We start from the raw sequence: 14630 nt of genomic DNA, 5'->3' as shown, positions 1-14630 counted from the left end.
GCCTTTCATCCTTCCGAGGTCGACAAAATGTGTAGCATTGAGTTGGGTAACAATAAACATCTGTTATTCAGCACAACGATGGCCACAGGTGAATGTGACCTTTACAAATACACATTATGTTATGTTATTTTATGTTATTCCCATCGCAATCTCCACTGAACCAGGAGGTTGTATTTCTTTCTCACTGTGGTCCATTATTCATAAAGTTTAACCACATTTCCTTAGAGGTATCAGCAACAGAACTTGAGAAATGCAAATTGGGTTCTCCTTTAGACACCTGCCCTCCTAACATTCTAAAATATGCCACACACGTCGTAAACCCCTTTCTAAACAAAATTCTGAATGGCTCTCTTGACCTGGCTTCTGTACCCAAATTCTGGAAACAAGCTATGTTAATACCTCTGTTAAAAAAAACCTCCTCCGATCCTAAAGTAGTAAGTAAATTTAGACCCATCTCTCACCTGCCCATATTAGCTAAGCTCTTGGAGAAATGTGTGAACAGGGAGCAATCACATTTTCTCAAATCCAACCAACTGTTGCATGACTCCCAGGCGGGCTTTTGCAAGGAGTATAGTACTGAGTCTTTCCTACTTGAGGTATCAGAATTTCTAAAGACAAACCTTGATTTAAATGTACCCGTTATGGTAATACTACGTGATCTATCTTCAGCATTCGATACCCCACTCCATTGGTAGACTCAAGTGAAATGTCATCAGAGATCAGGCCCAGTCTTTTATTGAGGACCCTTCACAGGCAGTCTTCCTTCCCTCTTTCACTTCCTCGTCTAAACTACTTAATTGCAGCATACCTGAGGGTTCGGTGCTTAGTCCCACCCTTTTTAATAACTATCTTGAACCTCTGGCGAAACTCACATAGGCATGGAGCATGTGGGCCGTCTCCTATGCGGAAAACACCCACCTCCTCTTGGTCTTTCAGGAGGTCTCACCAGTGCACTGAGCTCTTTTAAACTGTGCTTAAAGGAAGTAGTTGAATGGATGAATGAAAGCTGCATCAAGCTTTATTCAGATAAAACTGAGGTACCAAGGCATCTCCCGATCCTAGCAATTGGTGGCCTACAAATCTGGGTGGCCTCTCTTGTCCGGCCCCTATAGTTAGAAACCTTGGTGTAAAATTCAACTCCAACCTTTCATTTGAACCCCAAATCAAGGCAACTTCTTCCTCAAGTTTTGCCACACTGTAGTCCACCTTATCCTGGTGGACTCTCACAAGACAATTGTCCATGCACTGGTTACTGTCAAACTTGACTATGCAAATAGTTTGCATTTAGGTCTGCCAGCATACCTAATGCAACGTCTTCAAACGATTCAGAACTTTGCAGCACACTCAGCCTTAAAGATTCCTCCGCCAGTTTCGATGTATAACCATCTACGCCAACTTCACTGGGTCCCAGTCTCTAAAAGAATCCAATTTAAAGCTCTTATTTTTGCTTTCATGGTCTACATGCAAAAGGGTCCCATCTATCTTCAGAAGAGGTTCAAGCCACATTGTCAAGTAAGGTCCTTGAGATCGAATAACCTAAAAAGGTTTTCTAATATCTTGCATTCGCAAAGCTAGAAGAGGCAGTAGATCTCTTGTCTTCCTTGCCTCCAAACTGTGGAACGCCCTTTTCTTCAACTTACATTTTAGCCTTTCTGAACCTATTTTCAGAAAAAACTCAAAACATTGCTCTTCGATTCTTGCTTATAGGCCACTTCACTCGCTAACTATAATCTCTCTCTTTCTTCTCTTTTGCCGCTAACACCGGGACGCCTCTTCGGAGGCAGCTGTGCACTCTACAAATTCCTTGTATTGTATTGTATAAAGTACACAGTGCTTCTCACTGCACTGCTTACCTTCTGCCGCCTGTGAGACTGCTTCTAGCACCACTGCAGCCAGGGGTTTTAAAAGCAGTGCCAGGGGTCGCACCTGTGATAACTTGCGAGCCCTTAATGACGTCCATGGTTGCACCAGGATGCAATTTTTCCCTAGTGCAACTTTGCATTAACAATTTCACAGCATGAGACAACATTTATAAAGGCTGGCCAGCGCAAAGCCATATTAGACCAGGTGATGGGTCCAAATGTTGTTACAAAATTGCAATTGTGAAACCCGGAAATGTTGGTGCAAAACTGGACAAGTGGTATCTATGTAATATGACATAACATAATTACCCCATAATAATTTATAATTTCATGCAAAAGTACAAATCATTCCTTGAGCACTTCTACTATTCATAATTACTAAGACTAACTATTTTTAAGCTCAAAGTCTAACTCATACCTGCCATAAAAAAACACTTATGTTTCTCTGTGTAAACTGCATGTTCTTTTTGCATTTATCCACATTTGTAAACTTAGGGCCTGATTATGATGGCAGTTGGACTTTTGTCCATCCGCCATCCTGTCGGGAATGGGACCGCCTGACTACCTGTTGGCAGTCCTGCTCCGGTATTACGATGCGACCGCCTTCAAGGTGGTCATCATTTGTATATTTTGTAGTGTGGCGTGTGCTGCGGGCTGCAGCACTCGCCGCAATAAATAAAAAAAACACATTTCGCGTATACCTGCACTATATGGCAGGCCCCATGCAGTGGCTGAAAATGGTGCAGGGATATATAGGGGGCAACATAGGAGCCAAATGAGCCCATATAGGAGGGCCAGGGGGAAGGGCCCACAAAGTCACTCTCCGCCTTCCTTTTCATGGCTGATTGACCACCATAAAACGTCTGGTACCACCATTGTTGTAGGAATTGCAGTCCCTCCGATGGTCTGACGGGCTCAAGGAGCATGTTGGATTTGTGGCGGTCCATCTCTCCGACCACCTTCCATCCGCCATCCATCATAACGCAGCAGGTGGTCAAGCAGGGTCCGATGGCGTGGGACCGCCACCGACGGTCTGATGGTGGTGGTCCCACAGCCATTATAATTAGGCCCATAGTTCTGTGCACAATTACTGTGCCTGAGACTCTGTCATAGTGCAAAAAGAGCCACTTCCACTGTAGATGCTAATCAAGACTGGCACAATATATGAAGATTGATATTTCCAGCTGATTACTCATGGACTATCGATGTAAAAAGACGGATATGAGTTATATATATATATATATAATACATTGATCGGTGTGTATATATATAATCATTGATCGGTGTGTGTGTATATGTATATGTATATATAAGGCCGGAAGGGCTGAAATGCATTTGCCGCAGTTTTAATTAAAGCGCTTGAAGATTCCCCTGTGTGGCCTCTACTCTTTCGACAGGAGGAGGTGTTGTTGATATATATATATACATATATGTCACTACTCACTCAAATTAAGATCATCCCCTCAGCATAGATGTTATACTGCTGTTGCTGTTGGATTCTTATTCTGAAGCTACATTTTTGGATGCTGGCTGCAGCACCGTACGCAATGGTAAAATGTGATGCTGTGCATTTCCCTTCACTACGTGGCAGGCATCAAGCGGTGTCTGCCACGCAGTGCAGGGAAATGCAGGGGGGTACCAGTGCAGCAACACCTCCCCCCAAAACAAGGGTGGCCTGCAACTGCTCCTCCAAACCCAATCCCCGCCAGCCGTTCCAAAAAGGCAGGTTTTTACCAACATCCTAATTTCGTGGGCGGTGCCTACACCATTATAGGCATCCTGCACCGTCCGCCAGGCAATCGGTACGATTGTCTTCGGCGGTGAAGTGGTAGACGGACTTTGCGTCTGCCACAGTACACACCGCCATCCTAATTGGGCGGTGTGTAATTTGCTGTGTGATGGCCGAAGGACCGCCACCGTGGGCCTTCCGCCATCCCAATTGGCCCCTAAGTTCCAGCATACTCAAAATAAAGGCCTAATTGTTGCAAGCGGACACATTAAGGTTCACAGTGGGTTCATGGAATCATCTCTTTTGTTCAATATGAACTTGAAGCACAAGAAATATATTATTCTTGCCACTGTCTGAACTGCCAATGTTACAGTGATGTAATTTATCTGTGAACCTTTCATATAGCACCAGAACAAGAGTAAAATTCTTGTCATGATGTCTAAGAAAAAGTATCCAAAGAGAACCATTTTGGCTAAAGCATAAAAAAAGTGCCATAAATTACAATTTAGGGTTCAATGAATAAATCATGGTGGCTCAGAGATATTTAACTTTCATTTGATTGGAAGATGTGTCCCACTCTAAATCAATGGCAAGCATTGTGGAATATTCTCTGATCATAACACTAATATACGATTGCTTTTGATTAAAGTGCTTTTACTTATAGCTGTGTAATGGACGGTGACAATGTTCTGTCATGGTACATTCCTTATAAAGAAGTTTTATTAAGTGCAACATGTAGCCTTGTGGTTACTTTAAAGCGGTAATTTTCAATAAAGCACAAACTAAGTGATTGGGGTCCCAGAGTGAAATCAGTGAAAGGTGGGTTCCTAATCCAATATTCTCCATTGCAGTCCCAATTGGAATTGAGATCGGTTGTGGGTGAGCTGGAAATGTTATGTTTTCACTCTCTTACTGAAGCTCATGTGGTTCACATCACCAACTTGGATGCACAGCTTTCCACAGCCTAGGACACTGGACTTAAAAGGTCTTCCCTCTACACTTCAGCATTTGTATGTTCAAGTTTGCAGTTGTTGATCATAGGATCCTGTGTGGGTCATAGCTGAAAGCAAGTTTCTACAAGCACAATAGGTCCCTACCTCAGCATGATTTACGTATAGTGTAGCGAACTAACGAAGACGATTTAATGAAGGGTGTCAAGCCAAGTTCAAGATGCCACCGAGGGGCTGGATAATTTGCCTCTAATGTTCCGGCGTCCGTTCTTTTTTGGCTCAGCAAGCTGGGATACCTGTAGCCCCTTCCGCACCTGACTCTCAGTGGAAACAATGTTAACAGTCACAGCCTTCTCGGGGAGGTAGTGTGGGGTTGCATCAATATCAGAACTCAACAATCAACCAGTAGCACAATAACCGATTGTCCACCCCAGTGCCTATCTTTTATGAAAAGAAAATAATTGATTGTACTCAAAAACGAGATACTATACACTACAATGTAGAGGCTCTAATGCACGGGTGTTAGCCTGCTGTACTTGAGATTTAAGGTCTCCTTTCTCCCTCGCCTTCCCTTTAACTCGGAGCAAGGATAGTGTGGCAGGTTTCAGGACCAGGCGCAGTGCGATCATCTTGCATTTAGAGTTTGTGCACTCAGTTTTATAGTTTCAAGTCCCAAGGTCAATCTCATCAATGTGAATATTTGAGTCCTCCATCAGCCATGGTCTAACTTATAGCATACATCAGGGCTTTTCTCTCTCTTTCAGAAGGATGACGAGCTGGCTACAGTTACGTCAGTACTCCAGCTCCGGCCTTTGACACAGCAGCTGCCCATGGTCTGGATTTCAGCTGGCTACAGACTCTCTGGTTGTAGGCCCTCTTTTGGGCATTCAATGGGTTTGGCACAGTCAGAGGTCATGCAGACCGCCATCAGAACTTATCAGTACAAAAGGGGGTGGTGATGGACGGAGCATCTGAACCAATCAAACACTCACATCCAGTCAAAAGATCTGGGTTTAATCCATCACCGTTCTTTAGCCCACTCTGCCACCCCAGTTCAGTACAGTACAGCATTGTAATACCATGCGTTGTAAAGGTTTATGTGTTGTATTATATACATTGTAATGTACAGCACTGTAAAAGTCTGGGTGTTAACAACTGATAGCTTCATTTGTCTTTTGTCTCTCTTAACCCATTGTGTAAGAAACATTTCTACATGTATGAGTCTGTCAAGGATTGGTGGAGTTTTAGCTTTTCATGTCATTTGGAATACAGAAGAAATGCTTGATACGCTGCAATATGGCACAGAGACAGCACAAAAGACAATCAAAGCTACTTGGCAGCCGCTAAATATTTCTGTGATTCTAAAAATGAATGTTCTTCTTCTGAGATATTTGCAAAGAGCCCGTGTCTTTCCACAGTACTATTTACACAGATGACAAAAGATTTCCTTAGCTAGTTGTTCAGCTGCAGTGTTGATGCTGGCGGCCCCAGATGCCTCTTATTAAAGAAACATTGTACAATGTTAACAAGAAAGTAAAATAATGTCTAAATGATCAATTCAAGGATACTTGTAAAATAATTTAGGAGAACAATTGCTATCTGGTAAAAATATAAAATCTATCAAGCTCAAGGTGAATCGACAGTAGAATCTGAGATCTCGTCGCACTAGTCTACTTACACTGGATACATAAATATTTGTTTTCATTATTGATTTTTAATCTAAATAGACAATCGCAGCTTTCCATTACCACACCCCTCTAAAACAAAATACAATAGAAGTAGCACAGGCTAATCAGATACGAATTTAAATTGTAGTTTTCCATACAATTAATTTCTTTAGAGTAAATGGGAATAAAGGATATATGGAAGGCTTCAATAACATGAAGTCTAGGGTCTTATGTATCAACACATTTCTCCGTAGACACAGAATGGAGAAAAACATTTTGATATGTTAGGTTCCTACTTTTTAATTCATATGGCATTTGATCACACCATTTGATTTTCAGCAATTTAAACTTCAGCGGTAATCTTCAGGGTAATCTTCAGGGGAAGGATCGCAAAGGCTATGATTCCAGACATTGCAAGAAATTTACATTTCTTATGTTCAATTTCCCAGCAGATTTTGATAGACATGACCACTTAATCAAGTTTAACCATCCACAGTTTTTTAAACGGGTGAAATTACAGTTTACGTGACTAAAACTGGGTTAAAACGTTCAGTTGAAAGAAAGGCTTAAAAAATGTTCCCCGATGTTCCTTCTATGGATCCTCATCCGGTTACTACTAACTGGGTCTCCAATCTTTTTCCGGCTACAATTTTGCTTTGCAGGAGAACACACTGTCCAATTTAGACAAAACTGCAAATCTCTGAACAATTATATTTCTATTAAAATGTTGCAGGAGACACTTTTGAAGACTCAAAAGCAAATCTGTTCTTGCAATCCTTTCACATTCTGAATTTCTGATGAGAATTTACTATACAGACTGTGGCTGAGATAAACATCTATTGCCTCTAGTGCAGCACTGAAGATGTACACCTGACAGATATTTCAACTTTCTGCCCCTTTGGCTAATGGGATCGGGGCTTCTAAAAGATCTACTCAATATATGAAATCACTTGACTGGATCTCTAAAGTCCTGTGAACATACTACCCTCTGTCCCTTAGAATGGATCAAAAGGCTAAATTCTTTGATCTACTCTTGAGATTTGCTAGAGGCGTCCCCGCTGCGAGATGAGTAGGGGGTACGTTTGTGAGTCTGTGAGTTTGGCGGTACTCTGGGTTAGTGGGTATTTTCTTACGACATGAGACATTTCCTTAACAAAATACATCTGACTAATATTTTTATTGATTTGTCCTTAAATTCTCTTTTTTTTGTAAATCATGCCCAAGCTGTTTCCATGTGTATCATTGACAACTTGCCTTTTGCTCTTGTGACCAACTAGGTTGACATACTAAGAGAAAAAATCCTTATTAATCATTCGCTTTTTTCTGCATGGTCACCCATGAAATTCTGCCTTTACACGAACGCTATTTCTGCTAGTATTAGGGGTCTGTGCACGGTGGAACAGCTACTCAGTACCACAGTGCATGTGTTCTGGTCCTAAAATCGCATTGGTAAAATTGATTATACAATAGAAAATCATTCCTAAAGCGTGCCATTTAAGCCCACATGGTAGAATGCTTATATGTAAAAAAGTTACATCCTTTACATACCTCACGCTTCAGAATGTATTAGATGTGATAAATACCACCTGCTTTGGGTATTTTCCTTTAATAGGGAATACACAACTCTAATATCACCGTGTCCTGATAATTACAGGGCCTTTTTCTCCACATTAAACTCTTTTAGGTCTAACCTGCTAAACTGTATCAGTGATATGGCTTTTATCACGCCCGACAAAGCCCACACAACACAGAATTGACTTAGTCATAATCTGTCTGAAAGAGTGTACAGGTGAACAAACCAGTCTGCAATGACACTACGACAATAATTATCACAATAATAAAACTAAGAATTATTAAAACTAACGTTTAAATTATTATTGCTATTATTACACTACAGGGTTATTAGGATTACCTGAGCAGTGAGTAACTCCTCACATCGTTGTGATTGCTTCTCAATTGCTGCCTTGTAGTGTTTTTCACTCGCTTCTCCTTGTTGTTCAGCCGATGAATGGAGTAGTGCCTTGAAACAAATAAAAACAAATAAATACAAAAGGTAAGCTCTTTGCGAGAATAGCCGTGCACACAAAGGCAGAATTTTACACCTCCGATGTTTGGCATCATACATAGAGTATGGAGTAGCCCCATCTCCTGGGCCCAACTAAAACAGACAAGAGGACAAACCCACTCTCCTCTGTATTAACAAAGGAAAGAATAAAAATGCTGTTTCCCAGAGTGACATGAGGAAGTCTTCCACAAACAGAGGTAGGAGGTAAATTTATTGAGGGACAAGAGTACACATGCAACTTGACAGCAGCAGCCAGCGTGGAACTTGAGTTTAGTTTGTCTTTGGATAAGGAAGCAAAAGAAATGGAAAGACCTGTTGTTCTTCACAATGAAGTGTGTGAAATGCTAAGTTTAAAGGTCTAGCTAAGGGTTCTCCGAAATAAGTCCTGGAGGGCCGGATTCAGGCCCGATTTTTAGCATATCCCCATTTAGATAAATTTAGTTATCTCAAAAATCTGGTGCCAATCTGGCACTCCAGGCTCAACTTTGGAGAATCCTGAGCTAGCTTAAGAGCGTCACTGTCGACTTGGCTGATTTGGAGTAAAATCCACTGTGTTTCTGATGAAAAGGGAAAAAAGGTCTGTCCATTGGCTGAAAAAAGGAAAGAGGCTGTGCTGTGCTGACTACAGGACAGCAGCACGGAAGCGGATACTCTATGTCACGCTGCTTTGCATTGTTACATGATAACATCACTCAAATATCAGAGGGCAACGCATAGGCAATAATTATAGAGGCGCCCATCCCTCACATATCAGAGAGTTCAGGATGCAGCCTTCAGTTTACTAGGTTATGAGTCACCATTCTTTGAATAATCAGGCAGTATGGAACACAATCTTCAGTTCACACCGATGTGTGTCACCAATAAATCAAATATCAGCGGGCACAGGAAACAAGCTTCACTTTGCAGGGGTACAGGGCGTCAATCACTGAAATGAGAGAGAGTACGAGGTACAGTACTTAGTTACAACAGGACACCGCTTACTCGGTTATTTGAGGGTACAACCAATCTACTGGCTTCAGATGCGAGGAGTGAGGGGCAGTAGTAACTAAGAGTTAAAGAAAGCAGCTTTTGAGATGAATCAAGACACAACAAAATAATAGTCCAGTTCAATGTACGGTACTCACAGTTGTGTTTTTGCTTACCGTAAAGAAAGAACCTGCAATGGCCTGTCCTGGATCTTTGCAGCCGCATGCCCTAACGGTGATGCACTTTCTGCATTATGCATGCTTGTCACACCACGTTGTGTTGTTCTGCAGCACTGAGACACGTATACAGGTTGTTGGGTGTCTGGGTGACCTCGAAAGGGCCTGTGTGCCTCTGCATGCCTAAAATGGAGGCAAATGATGTTGATTCGGATTGGGAATATCCCAATCCAGGGTGGTGGTGAGGGGGTGAATAGGAAGTAGACAGCTACACAAAATGCCTGCCGAATACTTAGATCCAAGAAGTTAGCCTTAGTAATGGTGCCTTCTAGTGTGACTGGAAGGCATTTAGCATCTCAGTGCACATAAAGAGGGTAGAAGACCGCTCATCAGATCCCATCCAAAATCCCCTATTGTGAGGAACTGTTGTGAACTTCGGTAATTTATATTCAGGTTTTTATACAGTGGTGAGAGCACTCAAAGGCCTCTGGTCCCTGTTTGAGGGGCCGAGCATTAGCATCGCTTCAGACTAGGAATTTTCCAATCAAGCGCCTTTGGTATGGGGTGACTGCACTAAGTGCATGCTTGACGCTCAGCTTCAGTGACAGGGCCTTTGTTGTCGCGTCATCATGATTTCTATCTAGCAGCTCAGCAGGACAAAATGTTGAGAGCGAGAATCCAGTACCTCCCACTTGGTATCTCTCTTTGTGGGTAATATAGGTCAACTGGAGGGAGAATGACAGTCTGGAGAGCTGCATATGGTCTCAGAACCCTACCCAACATGGTGGTCAGTCACTATGCTTTGGATCAGAAATGTACCCTTCTGTGATGATGGGTGGTAAGAGCCTTCATATGGCTAGTGGAAGAATGCATAGAATACTAATCTGACAATTCATTCTCGAGAGATAGCCTAAGCATCTTCCTGAGTGCCCATTATCCATCTGGTACCTTAGCAGCCCTCAAAAGTGAGAACAGAGGTGCCCGCAGCTTCCAACCTGAATTCCTAGTTGTCTGGATGAGGTTTACAGTTATGATTATGAACAAGCACATCATTCAAGTTGCATAAGTTTCAGAGTGAGGTAAGGTTAAAGTTTGTGTATAAACATTCGAAGTAATGGTACAGGTCGAATTAATGGAGTAGAAGTGAGGTAATTTGGTAATTTCCATGATAAGTTTAGGAAGGTGAAGTGATAGCATTCAAAGTAAAGGTATTTAAAGTAGTGAATATGTAACTAATGGGATTTTCACAACAGTCTATGCGTTTCAAAGTACGAAATAAAACATGCAAACTTATATTCGGTGTGAGATATTCAAATTATCTCATCACTTCTGGCCTACTAAAGATTAACAATTGCGTTGATTTTGCATATCTGAGTTGAACTTTTGTGAACAAAAAGTGCCATCTACAACTACGTAGAACCAGGGTCTGCAGATACTTGCATACAAAGGGGCACTCTACAACTGTGGAAAACCTGCAAGTAAAGGATTTATCTGCTGTCACAAATTTCAGGGAATAGTGGAAGAATTCATGTTCCCGGGTGTGGTAGCGCTCTAGTGTTCCCCTAGCGGAACAGGAACCACGTCACAGGATGTGGTAGGCGGGACTAGTGTTCTCTGGCGCCGGAGCTAGAGGAAGCCAGCCCCGGTGCTCCGTAATAAAAAGAAATAGTTTCACACTTCAAGCGTGTCGTCCAATCTTTACAATGGCGACGAGGATGGGATACTTGACAACCGATCGCACGCGACCCCTGCGATTGCACGCATTACGCGTGAGACGACGAGAAACTGACACGGAGCGCGGCAGAGGTGCCGGCAAGGCAGCAAGGAGCGCGGGAAGAGCGCCAAAAACGCCCACCAGCCAGAAGGGGGCCCTACACAGCCACAAGAGCCCAGAAAAGGCCACAGATCAAAGAAACACCATCCTGAGGGTGTAGTGTGCACTGCAGGACTGCAGACGACCCCACGTGGATCCCCCAAGCACCTGGCCAACATCGCGGTAAGCCCTCGAAGTGCCTTAAGCACCAGAGAATAGGCACACGCTGGCGGGAACCGCAGGCCCATCGAGTAATAGAGCAGGAGGCAGCTCCCGAGCGTCAGCTCTCACCACAGAGGGTGGACTGGAAGAGGACAGCGAGGGTGAGCACAAAGAGGACGAGGGAGAAGAGCAAGACGCCCCAGGGAGTCCATCCAGGCAAACAGGCACCGTACCTACGCCCAGGAGGAACACCCCAGCCATGGCAAGCCAGAGCACATCCCTCACCCAACTAGTTCCATTCCTCACGAAAAGCGGGGAACCGGAAAGGAAATGGGAAGACTGGAAGAGGTACTTCCTTAACTATCTGGAAGCGCTTGAAGAAGAAGGCGACACCCCATTCTCGAGTAAGAGGAAAAAGAAGATTCTGCTCCACAACTTAGGTCCAGAAGGGCTCAGGATCTATGACACCATTGTGAAAAGAGAAAGAGCAGCAGCAGACACGGAAGTATTCAATCATGCCATCGAAGACTTAGACGCACATTACAGGCCTGTGGTGTGCGTCGCCATTGACAGATTTAACTTCTTTCAGAGGAAGCAGAAGAGCGGAGAGTCTGTAGACGAATACGTGGTAGCACTGAGGAAGTTAGCCGTCACGTGCAGATTCGGAGGACTCCTGGATGAATTCATCAGGGACCAAATTATTATGCATACTTCTAGTGCCCACATACAGGAGAAATTGTGGGTGAACGGCGACGCTCCACTCAAGGAGATCTGGGCGATGGTAAAGAAAGCAGAGCTATCGAGAAGATGTGCTCAAGCAGCGAAGAGAGACGCCCAGGAATCGCAAGCGGTGTGTAGAATAATGGCGCCAAACAGAAACGACCGTTGGAAGCAAAGTGAGACGAGGAGAACCCAAGGAGGAAACAGAGCTGATTTCTCCTCCAAATCACAGGTGGACAGCAAGTCGCACAAAACAGGGAAAAACCAGTGTTACAGGTGTGGGAGCAATAACCACCTAGGAAACGACAAGGCGTGCCCTGCCTTCAAGGCGAGATGTTCGTACTGCAACATCTTTGGACACTACGAGAAGGTGTGTCGCAGGAAACCGAAGAGTGCAGTGGTGCGTTTGGTGGACCAAGATCAGCGAGACGATTCCAGCGATCAGGACGACAAAGGGGATGAGGAAGAATTCCTGTACATTGATGTCCAGATTCTGGAGATGGATGGTTCCAACTCAGACAGGCCCCGGCTCGATATGCACATAGGGGGAATACCATTGGAGATGATCGCGGACAGTGGAGCACCCATTTCGATCGTCCAGAGGCAGGTGTGGGAAGACAACTTTGCGTCAAGGATCAAAGAAGCACTCCTACCCATGGATGTGAGACCGGTAACGTACACGGGACAAAAGATCCCCATGCTAGGCTACTGCCCGCTCTTATTTGAATTTAGAGGCCGTCATGCGCAGTGCAAGCTGTACGTAGCAGAGAGAGGCCCGTCCGTACTGAGTTGGAAGGACCAGGGAGCCTTAGGGATCCAGCTCAACCCAGGAGGCATAGAGAAAATCCTGCTCATGGATATGGAAATCAAAGAAGACGTGCAACTGTGGCGGAAGACATATCCCAAGGTATTCAACGGGCAGATCGGTGAGCTAGGCAAGTACACACACCTCATCAAACTGAAGGAAGGAGCAGTACCAGTCGTCCACAAAGTGAGGAACATTCCGTTCCGCAGCAGGGAGGCAGTACAAGCAGAACTTGAAAGGTTGGAAAAGGAGGGAGTCATCAGAGCAATAGAGAGTGCAGAATGGCTATCGCCCCTGGTTGTAGCCCAAAAGCCCAACGGCAAGGTACGTCTCTGCGTGGACTTAAGAGAGTTAAACAAAAACATTGTCATAGACAAGTTCCCCTTGCCACGCATCAGTGAAATGCTGGCGAAAACAAAAGACGTCGCATGGTTCTCCACGGTGGACCTCTCGTCGGCCTACCATCAGGTCAAACTTCATCCGTCGTGCACCCACCTCACGTCGTTCATCACGCCATTCGGGTGCTACGAGTTCGTGAGGATGCCCTTCGGCCTAGCCTCAGCCGCCGCCGTGTTCCAGAAAATCATGCACAAGCTCCTGAAAGACCTGAAGGACGTCCTCTTCTTTCAAGATGACATTTTGGTGATGGGGAAGTCGAGGCAAGAACACAATGTGAAACTTCACAAAGTACTACAGAAGCTGCAGGACAGCGGATTAACCGCCGAGTGGACCAAATGCAATCTGGGCGTCCAGTCGGTCACATACCTTGGACATGAGGTGAGCGGACAAGGGATAACTCCGAAGAAATCAAACATGAGAGCCATCATGGAGGCGCCCACCCCGGAAAGGAAAGAAGATGTTCGGTCATTCCTTGGAATGGCCGAATACTACAGCAAATTCATTCCTCACTTCGCAACAAAGACACACCACATACGGCAACTGCTCAAGGAAAAGAACAGGTTCCAATGGGGAAAAGAAGAGCAGACCGAGTTCGACGCCCTCAAGCTAGAAATGGGTACAGCCATTCCCCTCAAGGGATTCGACCCCAAAGCTGAGTCTATTCTCACCACAGACGCCAGTGATCGAGGCCTAGGTGCGGTGCTGATGCAGAAAGAGGAGTCAGGAGAGATGTCGACTGTCAGCTTCGCCTCCCGCTCGCTCTCACCCAATGAGGAGAAGTTCAGTGTGGTGGAGAAAGAAATGCTGGCAGTGGTCTGGGCGGTCGAGAAGTTTAGACAATACTTGTGGGGCGCCAAGTTCCTCGTGAAGACCGATCACAAGCCATTGGTTCGCGTACTGACATCAAGCGGACATGACCATGCTACACCCAGGATAGCCAAGATGACCCTACGGCTATTGGACTTTGTCTACGAAGTTGAGCACATTCCAGGACCACAGAACAAAGTAGCCGACTTCCTAAGTAGGGCAGCCGCCATGGAAGAAGCACGGAACGAGGAAAGACAAGAATGGGATGGGTACGTAGTAGCCACCATCCAGGACACTGAAGAGGTGATAAGCGCCCAGGAATGGGAGGAGGCCTACAAGGATGATACAGACCTAGTAGCTGTAAAAGGATATGTAGTACACGGCTGGCCAGAGAAAAGACACTTAAAGGAAGAATTGAAGAGATACTGGGAAGTTCGAGAGGAACTGTCCTTGGCTGAAAACCCAACGTTCTTGCTCCGAGGGGACAAGGTGGTACCGCCTAGAGACTT

At 44.6% G+C, this 14630-nt stretch overlaps 1 protein-coding gene across 3 annotated transcripts in view; it reads right to left on the bottom strand.

Annotated features, from left to right (window-relative positions):
- The window catches only part of CCDC91 (coiled-coil domain containing 91), a 1837163-nt gene that overhangs the window by 565220 nt on the left and 1257313 nt on the right, over positions 1-14630 (bottom strand). For all 3 annotated transcript variants that reach the window (XM_078673757.1, XM_078673758.1, XM_078673759.1), the window contains one exon: positions 8121-8228. In XM_078673757.1, coding sequence (XP_078529883.1) covers positions 8121-8228 — 108 coding nt within the window. The remainder of the gene's footprint in view (positions 1-8120; positions 8229-14630) is intronic.

The sequence above is a fragment of the Lissotriton helveticus genome, chromosome 1_1 (genome assembly GCF_964261635.1).
Source record: "Lissotriton helveticus chromosome 1_1, aLisHel1.1, whole genome shotgun sequence".
Taxonomy (NCBI): Eukaryota; Metazoa; Chordata; class Amphibia; order Caudata; family Salamandridae; genus Lissotriton; species Lissotriton helveticus.
This window is presented reverse-complemented; position numbering and strand designations above follow the sequence as displayed.